At 38.9% G+C, this 14,407-nt stretch overlaps 1 protein-coding gene across 3 annotated transcripts in view; it reads right to left on the reverse strand.

Moving 5' to 3' along the window:
* Window positions 1-14,407, reverse strand: part of CCNK (cyclin K) — a 71,332-nt gene that overhangs the window by 15,170 nt on the left and 41,755 nt on the right. For all 3 annotated transcript variants that reach the window (XM_053697482.1, XM_053697483.1, XM_053697481.1), the window contains exons 5-6: window positions 13,760-13,865; window positions 13,616-13,673 (exon numbers count right to left, since the gene is read on the reverse strand). In XM_053697482.1, the coding sequence (XP_053553457.1) occupies window positions 13,616-13,673; window positions 13,760-13,865 (164 nt within the window). The remainder of the gene's footprint in view (window positions 1-13,615; window positions 13,674-13,759; window positions 13,866-14,407) is intronic.

Here is a 14,407-nt window from a genome sequence, read left to right on the forward strand (position 1 = left end):
AACTGCCCCCTCGACCTTGGGGACTGTCTGCCATAAGTCCTTTCTGGGGTCGACAATAGGAAATAATTTCTTAAATATAGGGGGGGGGGGGAACAAAAAGGTATGCCGGGCCTTTCCCACTCTTTATTTACTATGTCCGCCACCCGCTTGGGTATAGGAAAAGCGTCGGGGGGCACCGGAACCTCTAGGTACTTGTCCATCTTACATAATTTCTCTGGAATTACCAAATTGTCACAATCATCCAGAGTAGAGAACACCTCCTTAAGCAGTGCGCGGAGATGTTCTAATTTAAATTTAAATGTCACAACATCAGGTTCAGCTTGATGAGAAATTTTTCCTGAATCTGAGATTTCTCCATCAGACAAAACCTCCCTCATGGCCCCTTGAGATTGGTGTGAGGGTATGTCAGAACAGTTATCATCAGCGTCCTCTTGCTCTTCAGTGTTTAAAACAGAGCAATCGCGCTTTCTCTGATAAGTAGGCATTTTGGATAAAAGATTTGCTATGGAGTTATCCATTAAAGCCGTTAATTGTTGCATGGTAATAAGTATTGGCGCACTAGATGTACTAGGGGCCTCCTGTGTGGGCATAACTGGTGTAGACACAGTAGGGGATGATGTAGTATCATGTTTACTCCCCTCATTTGAGGAATCATCTTGGGCAATATTATCTGTGGCATTACTGTCCTTACTTTGTTTGGACACTATGGCACAATTATCACATAAATTTAAATGGGGAGACACATTGGCTTTCATACATATAGAACATAGCTTATCTGATGGTACAGACATGTTAAACAGGCTTAAACTTGTCAACAAAGCACAAAAAACGTTTTAAAATAAAACCGTTACTGTCACTTTAAATTTCAAACTGAAAACACTTTATTACTGAATATGTGAAAAAGTATGAAGGAATTGTTCAAAATTCACCAAAATTTCACCACAGTGTCTTAAAGCATTAAAAGTATTGCACACCAAATTTCAGAGCTTTAACCCTTGAATTAACGGAACCGGAGCCGTTTTCAAATTTAACCCCTATACAGTCCCAGCTATATGCTTTGCTGAGACCCAACCAAGCCCAGAGGGGAATACGATACCAAATGATGCCTTCTAGAAGCTTTTTTAGTGATTCTTAGATCCTCACACATGCATCTGCATGCCTTGCTCTCCAAAAACAACTGCGCAGTAATGGCGCGAAAATGAGGCTCAGTCTATATCTAGAAAGGCCCCCAGACTAAAAAAGGTGTCCAACACAGTGCCTGCCGTCTTTTAAACGTTCCCCAAGATTATAATGCCAATTATTAGCTAGAATCTGCATAATATGCCCCAATAAAGCAATCGTTTTAGCCCATAAAAATGTCTACCAGTTTTTAAGCCCTTTTTTAAGCCCTTTATTCTTTTATATTTGACTAAGAAAATGGCTTACCGGTCCCCATGAGGGGAAATGACAGCCTTCCAGCATTACATGGTCTTGTTAGAAATATGGCTAGTCATACCTTAAGCAGAAAAGTCTGCTAACTGTTTCCCCCAACTGAAGTTACTTCATCTCAACAGTCCTGTGTGGAAACAGCAATCGATTTTAGTTACTGTGTGCTAAAATCATCTTCCTCTTACAAACAGAAATCTTCATCCTTTTCTGTTTCAGAGTAAATAGTACATACCAGCACTATTTTAAAATAACAAACACTTGATAGAAGAATAAAAACTACATTTAAACACCAAAAAACTCTTAACCATCTCCGTGGAGATGTTGCCTGTGCAACGGCAAAGAGAATGACTGGGGTGGGAGGAGCCTAGGAGGGATCATGTGACCAGCTTTGCTGGGACTCTTTGCCATTTCCTGTTGGGGAAGAGAATATCCCACAAGTAAGGATGACGCCGTGGACCGGACACACCAATGTTGGAGAAACAAAAAACTGCAGAAATGAAACTATTTATTTCATGGTAAAACAGAATGTAAAAAGCAGAGTGATGGTAAACTCCGTGTTGGAAAATCCTATTAATTTATTCTATTGTACATACACTTTCATCTAACCTTTACTATTAAAATATATTTACAATACATGATTTTACATTTCGCTCTGATGTCTGCCCCCCCGCCCCCCATGGTTGCACAATCTTCAATGTTCAGCAGCATCCAATCAGTAATCATGAATTTGACAAGCTTACTTCTACAACAGCGGTACACACATGTGCAATATAGCACACTTGTGCCACCACGCTCTTCCAATCAGGAGCGTTTGGAAAAGGGCCAGATTTTTGTGTGTGCTCTAAGACTTCACTCTGATCAAGCCAAAGTAAACATGGAATCGCTCACTCAAGAGCAATTCACTGTTTACTTGGGTCTGTGGCAGTAAGTGCCTAACAATGAATTTTTGGTAAAAAGTATAAGGAAATCAATTTTTCACTATGCCATGGAGATCCTTACGCATGCGCCATTTCATATCCCTTTGGGGAGCACGCAGAAAAGTGCTATAAGGAAAAATATGGGGTGCAGAGGTAAACAGCGTGATCTGATCAATAAAACTGGAACCAAAATAATATAAAGTACTAAGAAAAAGAAAAAAAAAGTGGCGGTTTAGCTATCTGGGGTTTGAAGAATGTATTAACACAATTATACAACACTGGTGTTTAACTATCCCCCAACATTTAAAGTGATGGTAAACAAAAACATTGAACGTTTTTCAAACATTTGTTAAAATGAATGTAAAGTGCCTGTATCTAAAACTAATCTTAAAAAAAGGAGCACTTTCATTCATTAAACTTTACGATGAAGCTTCTTTTTTAAAATACTTACCTTTCCTTATGGAAAGCAGACATCTCCTGCTGAAGTTAGCACAGCGATGACAAAATCCGGCTTCCTCCAATCATTGTGTGCCCCACGAGCTGGACGCCAAAGGGTGCACACAACGATTGGAGAAAGTCGGATTCGTAATTGCTGTGCCAACTACTGCAGGAGATGCGGGCGGAGAATCTCCGGTCTGTTTTCCATAAAGAAAGGTAAGTATTTTTAAAAAAAGAAGCGTCATTGTAGTTTAGTTTAATTTAATGTAAGTGCCCCTGTTTTTAAGATCAGTTTTAGATACAAGGCACTTATTAATTAAACTTTATATTCACTTTAATATGGCCCATTTGTAGTAAAATGGGAGGGAAAACATACCATGGAACCATTAATAAAAAGCAAAACAGAAAATACTCTAAATACGATTATATTTTTACTGTCAAGGGCTATTGCAACCATACATTTGTATAGATCCCATAATTAGGCAAACAGGTGTGTCTCCATATAAAACAAACGGTGTAAAGCTTTCACAGGCTAACTCATCGCTGGTTTCCAGGTGTCCATGGTACACTTTAGATGGGCGATAAGAGGACTTGGAGAAAACATGCACCTCCAGGTAAGCAGGGCACAGGAACACTAATAAATCCTAACCCTGGCATCAACCATTAGCAATTTTAAATAGATCAAAACAATAGACCTGTAAAGTATTATTTTATGGAGGATTTTCTTTCTCTGCCAGTGTGGGTTAAAGGGACAGTCTACCATAGAATTGTTATAGTTTTAAAAGATAGATAATCCCTTTATTACCCATTCCCCAGTTTAGCATAACCAACACATTTATATTAATGTACTTTTTACCTCTGTGATTACCTTGTACCTAGGAACCTTCTTCCAGTCTCCTGATCACATGACTGTGACTGTTTAGTGCTAAATCTTAAATAACCCCCTGTGCCTGAACACAGTGTTATCTATATGGCCCACGTGTACTTTCTGTCTCTTTGTGTTGAAAAGAGATTTAAAAAGCATGTGATAAGAGGCAGCCCTCAAAGGCTTAGAAATTAGCATATGAGCCTACCTATGTTTAGTTTAAACTAAGAATACTAAGAGAAAAAAGCTAATTTGATGATAAAAGTAAATTGGAAAGTTGATTAAAATTAAAAGTCCTATCTGAATAATGAAAGTTTAATTTATACTAGACTGTTCCTTAAAGCATATGCTGCATTGTAAATTCAAAATATTTAAACATCTTTTATTTGCTCTGGAAAGTTGAATTGATAGCAGAACCAGAAAACATGACACTGATTAAAGAAAGGCTCATATTTTACATGTACTTCATACATAATCCAATAAAATCACTTTGTATTAAGTGACTGCTATCCTTCCCCATTGACTTATTACGAAAGTGGGAGAGAAACAGAAGACGCCACAATAGTGCAAAATTGCCCACACACAAGACAAAAATCACTTACTAGATTCAAAGCACTTGAGAAGTGCCACCACTATTACGAAATTATTATGAAAGTGGCTTTTCCTATGGTTTTCAAAACAAGTTCAAATGTTAAATAAGACAACCCCTCAATACGTTAAGCAGCTGCAATTCAGCGACTATGTAGCAGACTATTTGTCATCCTCTTCCCAAATTAGATCACAATTACAATTCAGAAAATCTATTACACTAGTACTATCTATATTCAGATTTAAAGGGACACTAAACCCAATTTTTTTTCTCTTTCATGATTCAAGTAGAGAATACAGTTTTAAACATTCCAATTTACTTCTATTTTCTAATTTGCTTCATTCTTTAGATATCCTTTGTTGAAGAAATAGCAATGCACATGGGTGAGCCAATGACACGAGGCATCTATGTGCAGTAACCATTCGTCAGCTACTGAGACTATCTAGATATGCTTTTCAGCAATGTATATCAAGAGAATGAAGCATATTAGATAATAGAAGTAAATTAGAAAGTTGTTTAAAATTGCATGCTCTATCTAAATCATGAAAGAAAAAACACAATTTATGCTTACCTGATACATTTATTTCTCTTGTGGTGTATCCAGTCCACGGATCATCCATTACTTGTGGGATATTCTCATTCCCAACAGGAAGTTGCAAGAGGACACCCACAGCAGAGCTGTTATATAGCTCCTCCCCTAACTGCCATATCCAGTCATTCGACCGAAAACACGCAGAGAAAGGAGAAACCATAGGGTGCAGTGGTGACTGTAGTTTAAATGAAAAAATTACCTGCCTTAAAATGACAGGGCGGGCCGTGGACTGGATACACCACAAGAGAAATAAATTTATCAGGTAAGCATAAATTGCGTTTTCTCTTGTAAGGTGTATCCAGTCCACGGATCATCCATTACTTGTGGGATACCAATACCAAAGCTAAGGTACACGGATGAAGGGAGGGACAAGGCAGGAACTCAAACGGAAGGTACCACTGCCTGTAAAACCTGTCTCCCAAAAATAGCCTCCGAAGAAGCAAAAGTATCAAATTTGTAGAATTTGGAAAAAGTATGAAGCGAAGACCAAGTCGCCGCCTTGCAAATCTGTTCAACAGAAGCCTCATTTTTAAAGGCCCAAGTGGAAGCCACAGCTCTAGAAGAATGAGCTGTAATCCTTTCAGGGGGCTGCTGTCCAGCAGTCTCATAGGCTAAGCGGATTATGCTTCTTAGCCAAAAAGAAAGAGGTTGCCGAAGCCTTTTGACCTCTCCTCTGTCCAGAGTAGACAACAAACAAAGCAGATGTTTGACGAAAATCTTTAGTAGCTTGTAAGTAAAACTTTAAAGCATGAACCACGTCCAGATGTAATAAACGTTCCTTCTTTGAAGAAGGGTTAGGACACAAGGATGGAACAACAATCTCTTGCTTAATATTCTTGTTAGATACCACCTTAGGTAAAAACCCAGGTTTGGTACGCAGGACTACCTTATCCGTATGGAAGATCAGATAAGGAGAATCACATTGTAAAGCAGATAACTCGGAGACTCTACGAGCCGAGGAAATAGCTACCAAAAAAAGAACTTTCCAAGATAAAAGTTTGATATCTATGGAATGAAGAGGTTCAAACGGAACTCCTTGAAGAACCTTAAGAACCAAATTTAAGCTCCATGGGGGAGCAACAGGTTTAAACACAGGCTTGATTCTAACCAAAGCCTGACAAAATGCCTGAACGTCTGGAACATCTACCAGACACTTGTGCAAAAGAATAGACAGAGCAGAAATCTGTCCTTTTAAGGAACTAGCTGACTATCCTTTTTCCAAACCATCTTGAAGAAAGGATAATATTCTGGGAATCCTGATCTTATTCCATGAGTAACCTTTGGATTCACACCAATAAAGATATCTACGCCATATCTTATGGTAAATTTTCCTGGTAACAGGCTTTCGTGCCTGTATTAAGGTATCAATGACTGACTTGGAGAAGCTACGCTTTGATAAAATCAAGCGTTCAATCTCCATGCAGTCAGTCTCAGAGAAATTAGATTTGGATGGTTGAAAGGACCCCGACGTAGAAGGTCCTGTTTCAGAGGCAGAGTCCATGGTGGAAAGGATGACATGTCCACCAGATCTGCATACCAGGTCCTGCGTGGCCACGCAGGCGCTATCAAAATCACTGATGCTCTCTCCTGCTTGACCTTGGCGGAAGGAAGCTTGGCGTTCTGGCGAGACGCCATGAGATCCAGTTCTGGTTTTCCCCAATGATGAATCAATTGGGCAAACACCTCCGGATGGAGTTCCGACTCTCCCGGATGAAAAGTCTGACGACTTAGAAAATCCGCCTCCCAGTTCTCTACACCTGGGATATGGATAGCTGATAGGTGGCAAGAGTGAATCTCTGCCCAGCGAATTATCTTTGAGACTTCTAACATCGCTAGGGAACTTCTTGTTCCCCCTTGATGGTTGATGTAAGCCACAGTCGTGATGTTGTCCGACTGAAATCTGATGTACCTCAGATTTGCTAACTGTGGCCAAGCCTGAAGAGCATTGAATATCGCTCTCAGTTCCAGAATATTTATTGGAAGGAGCGTCTCCTCCCGAGTCAACGATCCCTGAGCCTTCAGGGAGTTCCAGACTGCACCCCAACCCAGAAGGCTGGCATCTGTTGTTACAATTGTCCAATCTGGCCTGCAAAAGGTCATACCTTTGGACAGATGGACCCAAGATAGCCACCAGAGAAGAGAATCCCTGGTCTCTTGATCCAGATTTAGTAGAGGGGACAAATCTGTGTAATCCCCGTTCCACTGACTGAGCATGCATAGTTGCAGCGGTCTGAGATGTAGTCGTGCAAACGGCACTATGTCCATTGCCGCTACCATTAAGCCGATTACTTCCATGCACTGAGCCACCGAAGGGCGCGGAATGGAATGAAGAACACGGCAGGAATTTAGAAGCTTTGATAACCTGGACTCCGTCAGGTAAATTTTCATTTCTACAGAATCTATCAGAGTCCCTAGGAAGGAAACTCTTGTGAGTGGGGATAGAGAACTCTTTTCCTCGTTCACTTTCCACCCATGCGATCTCAGAAATGCCAGTACTACGTCCGTATGAGACTTGGGAATTTGGAAGTTTGACGCCTGTATCAGGATGTCGTCTGAATAAGGGGCCACTGATATGCACCGCTGTCTTAGGACCGCCAGAAGTGACCCCAGAACCTTCGTAAAGATTCTTAGGGCTGTAGTTAATCCAAAGGGAAGGGCTACAAACTGGTAATGCCTGTCTAGAAAGGCAAACCTGAGAAACCGATGATGATCTTTGTGTATCGGAATGTGAAGGTAAGCATCCTTTAAATCCACTGTAGTCATATATTGACCCTCCTGGATCATAGGTAGGATGGTACGAATAGTTTCCATCTTGAATGATGGAACTCTGAGGAATTTGTTTAAGATCTTTAGATCCAAAATTGGTCTGAAGGTTCCCTCTTTTTTGGGAACCACAAACAGATTTGAGTAAAAACCCTGTCCTGTCCCTGTTCCTCCTTTGGAACTGGATGGATCACTCCCATAACTAGGAGGTCTCGTACACAGTGTAAGAATGCCTCTCTCTTTATCTGGTTTGCAGATAATTGTGAAAGGTGAAATATCCCTTTTGGGGGGAAGCTTTGAAATCCAGAAGATATCCCTGGGATATAATTTCCAGCGCCCAGGGATCCTGGACATCTCTTGCCCACACCTGGGCAAAGAGTGAAAGTCTGCCCCCTACTAGATCAGTTACCGGATAGGGGGACGTTCCTTCATGCTGTCTTAGAGGCAGCAGCAGGCTTTTTGGCCTGCTTACCTTTGTTCCAGGTCTGGTTTGGTCTCCAGACCGTCTTGGACTGAGCAAAAGTTCCCTCTTGTTTTGCATTAGAGGAAGTTGATGCCGCACCTGCCTTGAAGTTTCGAAAGGCACACAAATTAGACTGTTTGGCCCTTGATTTGGACCTGTCCTGATGAAGGGCATGACCTTTTCCTCCAGTGATATCAGCAATAATCTCCTTCAAACCAGGCCCGAATAGGGTCTGCCCCTTGAAGGGAATGTTAAGTAGCTTAGATTTTGAAGTCACGTCAGCTGACCATGATTTAAGCCATAGCGCCCTGTATAGCAAAACCAGAATTCTTAGCCGTTAGTTTAGTCAAATGAACAATGGCATCAGAAACAAAAGAATTGGCTAGCTTAAGTGCCCTAAGCTTGCCAAGTATGTCATCCAATGGAGTCGCTACCTGTAAAGCCTCTTCCAGAGACTCAAACCAGAATGCCGCAGCAGTGACAGGAGCAATGCATGCAAGGGGCTGTAGGATAAAACCTTGTTGAATAAACACTTTCTTAAGGTAACCTAATTTCTTATCCATTGGATCTAAAAAAGCACAACTGTCCTCGACAGGGATAGTAGTACGCTTTGCTAGAGTAGAAACTGCTCCCTCCACCTTAGGGACTGTCTGCCATGAGTCCCGTGTGGTGGCGTCTATTGGAAACATTTTTCTAAAAATAGGAGGGGGAGAGAACGGCACACCTGGTCTATCCCATTCCTTAGTAATAATTTCTGTAATTCAGTCATTCAGAGCAGCTAAAACCTCTGAGCAGCACGCGGAGGTGTTCAAGCTTACATTTAAATGTAGAAATATCAGAATCAGGTATCCTACCTGAGTCAGAAACATCACCCACAGACTGAAGCTCTCCTTCCTCAGCTTCTGCATATTGTGAGGCAGTATCAGACATGGTTCTTAAAGCGTCAGTATGCTCTGCATTTCGTCTAACCCCAGAGCTATCTCGCTTACCTCTAAATTCAGGTAGTCTGGCTAATACCGCTGACAGTGTATTATCCATGACTGCCGCCATGTCTTGTAAAGTAATTGCTATGGGCGCCCTAGATGTACTTAGCGCCATTTGAGCGTGAGTCCCTTGAGCGTGAGTCAAAGGATCTGACACGTGGGGAGAGTTAGTCGGCATAACTTCCCCCTCTTCAGATTCCTCTGGTGATAAATTTTTTAAAGACAGACTATGATCTTTATTGCTTAAAGTGAAATCAGTACATTTGGTACACATTCTAAGAGGGGGTTCCACCATGGCTTTTAAACATAATGAACAAGGAGTTTCCTCTATGTCAGACATGTTTACACAGACTAGCAATGAGACCAGCAAGCTTGGAAAACACTTTAAATCAAGTTAACAAGAAAATATTAAAAACGGTACTGTGCCTTTAAGAGAAACAAATTTTGTCAGAATTTGAAAAACAGTGAAAAAAGGCAGTTACACAAACAAATTTTTTACAGAGTGTATAATAAGCTAACAGAGCATTGCACCCACTTGCAAATGGATGATTAGTTCAAAAAAACGGATCAAAAAATGTTTTTTGACAGTCACAACAAACTGCCACAGCTCTGCTGTGGCCCTACCTTCCCCAATAAACGACTTTGGGAAGCCTTTGAGCCCTTTAGAGATGTCCTATAGCATTCAGGGGACTTCTGAGGAAAGCTGGATGTCTCAGTCTGTAATTTTAACTGCGCAAAAAAGCGCTAAAATAGGCCCTTCCCACTCATACTACAACAGTGGAAAGCCTCAGGAAACTGTTTCTAGGCAAAATTTAAGCCAGCCATGTGGAAAAAAACTAGGCCCCAATAAAGTTTTATCACCAAAGCATATATAAAAACGATTAAACATGCCAGCAAACGTTTTATATTGCAATTTTATAAGGGTATTACCCCTGAGAGTAAGCATGATACCAGTCGCTATTAAATCACTGTATTCAGGCTTAACTTACATTAATCCGGTATCAGCAGCATTTTCTAGCATTTCCAATTCTAGAAAAAATTGTAACTGCACATACCTCATAGCAGAGTAAACTGCACGCCATTCTCCCGCTGAAGTTACCTCTCTCCTCAGACATATGTGAGAACAGCAATGGATCTTAGTTACAACCTGCTAAGATCATAGAAAACTCAGGCAGATTCTTCTTCTATTTACTGCCTGGGATAAAATAGTACAACTCTGGTACTATTTAAAATAAACTTTTGATTGAAGATAAAAAAAACTAACTATTTTTCACCACTCTCTCTTACTACCTCCATGCGTTAAGAGTTGCAAGAGAATGACTGGATATGGCAGTTAGGGGAGGAGCAATATAACAGCTCTGCTGTGGGTGTCCTCTTGCAACTTCCTGTTGGGAATGAGAATATCCCACAAGTAATGGATGATCCGTGGACTGGATACACCTTACAAGAGAAATTATGGACTTCATATCCCTTTAAAGCTCCAATATTTATCTCTTATCCTCGATTCCATGCTACACCCTATTATTTGCTTCTTACGTCTATTTTTCTATATTATAAGAGAATATCTTTTGCAATGCATGTCCCCGCACTGATAAAGAATCTCCTAGGAACGGAAGGCTCTCTTTTGTGTGGCCCTCAGGGATAATTTGAGGGTGAAATGCCTTAAAAGTAAATTAAACACCTTGAGATTATGCTATATTATAAAAGGCCAGTTATGTTGGTCTGATGCAGTCATGCACAGTAGAGACTGCAGTGCAAAAAAACATACCCTGCCGTAAGGAAGGATCAGCAGTGCCCGCCGTGAGAATCAGACAGCAGAGAGGGTAGGCAGGCCGGACAGCTGCACTGCAGAAAATGGCCCGTGAACACGGCTTTAGGACTAGTATAAAATATTTAGTTATCCATAATGAAACACATTTTGCTAAATACTTTCATTATGTATTTCCCTCTTTTTTCATGTATTGTAGCTGTGGAAATTGATGATATTATAATTCACAACGTTGTAAATGCAGCCTGCTGACTTCTCAAGACTAATACCCTGCTACATATCTTACCCCAATTGGCTTTAAAGGATAATAACTGCAAAATAATGCACTTTTTACTAATATGACAGCAGCTAGCCTTGTAGTCTAAAAACCGAGGCTCAGATTGGCTCCTCCAAATAAGGCAGTTTGGCTATTGAAAAACAATTGCAGTAAAAAGAATTATAGTTTATTTCAAAAATATTTAGATTTGGTCGGTATGTTATTCTATAGCAGCACAACAGAAATGTTTTGTAATCTCAAGGTGTTTACTGTCCATTTATAGGGAGCCAAACATTTTATTTCATGATTTAGGTAGAACATGAAAATATAAACTTTCCAATTTACTTCTATTATCAAATTTGCTTCATTCGTCGAAGGAGAAGCTATGCACTACTGGTTGCTAACTAAACACATGGGGGAGCCAATAATAATAGGCATATAAATGCAGTCACCAATCAGCAGCTAACACCCAGTTGCTTTGCTGCTCCTGAGCTTACCTAGATAAACTTTCAGAGGATAACAAAATAAGAACACAAATTAAATAATAGAAGTAAATTGGAAAGTTGTTTAAAATTGTATGTTCTATCTAAATCATGAATGTCTAATTATGACTTGAATGTTCCTTTAAGAGGACATTTAACATCTTTCCTTTTGTGTAAAAATTGTGCTCACGCTCCCAAGAGGGGTCAAAAAACAAATGATAAAACCTTCAAATCCAATAGCTAACATAGGCAATTTGCAGCATTTTGAAGACCTAGGCTACAGATTTAGATGTCTGGCATCTTTAGGGAGCATGGTGAAAAAAAGCACAATTTGTAACCAAAAAAGTTAGGTGTTGTTTAATGGCCTTTTAAAAGGGACAGTATACTGTAAAATAGTTTTTCCCTTAATGTGTTAAAAATTAGTTTTTCTACCAGCTGCAGGGTATAAAAATGTATGAAATTTGCTTTTTAAGGTTTATTTATGTATATGAAATAGCTGGTTTTGTGTTTTGAAGCCACAACCTAATAAAATGGATTGAGCTTGTAGGTATAATCAGATCTTATTACTTTATCACATTATGTATATACATGCTTATTTATCTTATATCTGCCTATAAACCAAAGACCAATATTTGGAGAGAGCAATGGAAAACTAACATTTTATTACCTTATCTCTTCTATACCCCACTGGAAGTGTAATTTCTTCTGCTGGCTGTGTTTACACAGCTTATCTATAGCTTGGACCCAAGGCTAGAAACTTTTCAGAATATGTGGGGATACCACAGGCTAAATCAACTATTTAAAATGCCAATATAAGGGTAAAGGAAATACTTGTAAACAATTTAATACACTCCAGCAGGTAAAGTGGATAATTGGGAACAAATTAAAGGGGAGAAAATTTTGAGTAAACTTTACCTTTAAGCTACGATACCAAAGAGAGCTTGAAATTAAACCGAACACATTCAAAGAAGGGGAGCTTTACTAATAGTGTACCTCAGTGTTCAGTAGTGAAATTGATAGACTACAAAAAAGGTGTGTATTTTTAGGAGGCAATATGAAAATATCTGCATATTTTTAAAGAAAAAAAAGATTAAAGGGACAGTAAAGTCAAAACTAAACTTTAATGATTCAGATAGGGCATGCCATTTTAAACAACTTTCCAATTTACTTTTATCATCAAATTTGCTTTGTTCCCTTGGTGGTATTTTTGAAAAGCTAAACCTAGGTAGGCTCAAACTGATTTCTAAACCGTTGAAGAAAACCACCTCTTAGCTCAGAGCATTTTGAAAGTTTTTCACAGACAGTTTTAGTTCATGTGTGTCATATAGATAACATTGTGCTCACTCCTGTGAAGTTATTTAGGAGTCTTCACTGATTGACTACACTGCATGTCTGTCAAAAGCACTTAGATAAGGAGGCGGTCTGCAGAGGCTTAGATACAAGATAATCACAGAGGTAAAAAGTATATTAATATAACTGTGTTGGTTATGCAAAAACGGGGAATGGGTAATAAAAGGATCATCTATCTTTTTAAATAAGAAAAATGTTGGTGTATACTGTCCCTTATGAAATGATAAACACACAAATGAGCATTTAACACACTAAAATGGTAGACTGTAGACAATTATACTTTACTAATAGCAATAAAAAGATACTTGGTGATTATGTTAGATTAATAAAATGTAATAAAAAAAATGCATCACCATAGCAGGAAAAGCCAGCATAATAATATGTGGTTCTACTGAAAGAAGGTTTAGTATCAAATCAGGACTTATGCCTCTCCATAGAAACACTAGTAAGGTGTAATCTCAAATATTATCAATGACGGGCTACTAAAATGGTGTTACACGCACAAGAAAATCGTAATCACTTAAATGTCTAGCATGAGCAAAAGAAGAGGGATATATATAATACATATAATGTATACACACACATTACTATGGGGGGTGGGAGGGGCAGACTAACCATAAAAGAAAATTGCAATAAATTTCATTTTATAAATTACTTTCTCAAGCAATTGATATATATATATAAAAAAAAAAAAAAAAAAAATAGGAAAACGAGAACATACCTGTCATTTACAAATGTCCATGCCATCTGTACCAACTTTTGTATCTTGTTCTTGTCACCTAAACAAAAAAAATTAAAAAGTTAACAAAAGCCCTTAAATAAAACCCCCCAAAGAGAAATCATCTAGTGATAATGTGGTCTACACCTTTTAGTTGTTTAGCATATCTTAGAAGAAACTGGTAAGGATGCTCCACTTGCAGGTCAAATTTTATTGTTTGTAGAAGGATTCTTTCAAGGACCATAACTTCTTCCTGAAATGCAGAAACATGGACCAAGGAAGCGAGTCATTTATATGGTTGTATAGAATCAACGTGCATAAGAACCATCAATATATACACATGGAAGTGATTTTTATTAAAGGGGCACTCAACCTAAATTTTTTCTTTCATGATTCAGATAGTGCACACAATTTTAAGCAACTTTCTAATTTACTACTATTATCAATTTTTCTTCGTTCTTTATTTCAAAAGCAGGAATGTAAAGCTTACGAGACGGCCTATTTTAGGTTCAGCACCCTGGATAGCGCTTGCTTATTGGTTTATTTATATGTAGTAAAACAACTTTGCAATATACTTTCATTATTTATTTTGTTCTCCTTTCCTGTAATTTAATTCAAGGGATTCCCATCATAAATGTGAGAAAACACTTGGGTGCTACTGCATTTAGATGAGGGCATTAAACATAATTAAGCCGGGGCATGATAAAAATGCCAAAATAGCCAAACTATTCTCCTTTTAAGCAAAACCTCTAATGTTGTGAAGTTTTGGCAACATATAATGTGAATACATAAGTT

Source organism: Bombina bombina, chromosome 1, assembly GCF_027579735.1.
Source record: "Bombina bombina isolate aBomBom1 chromosome 1, aBomBom1.pri, whole genome shotgun sequence".
Classification (NCBI taxonomy): Eukaryota; Metazoa; Chordata; class Amphibia; order Anura; family Bombinatoridae; genus Bombina; species Bombina bombina.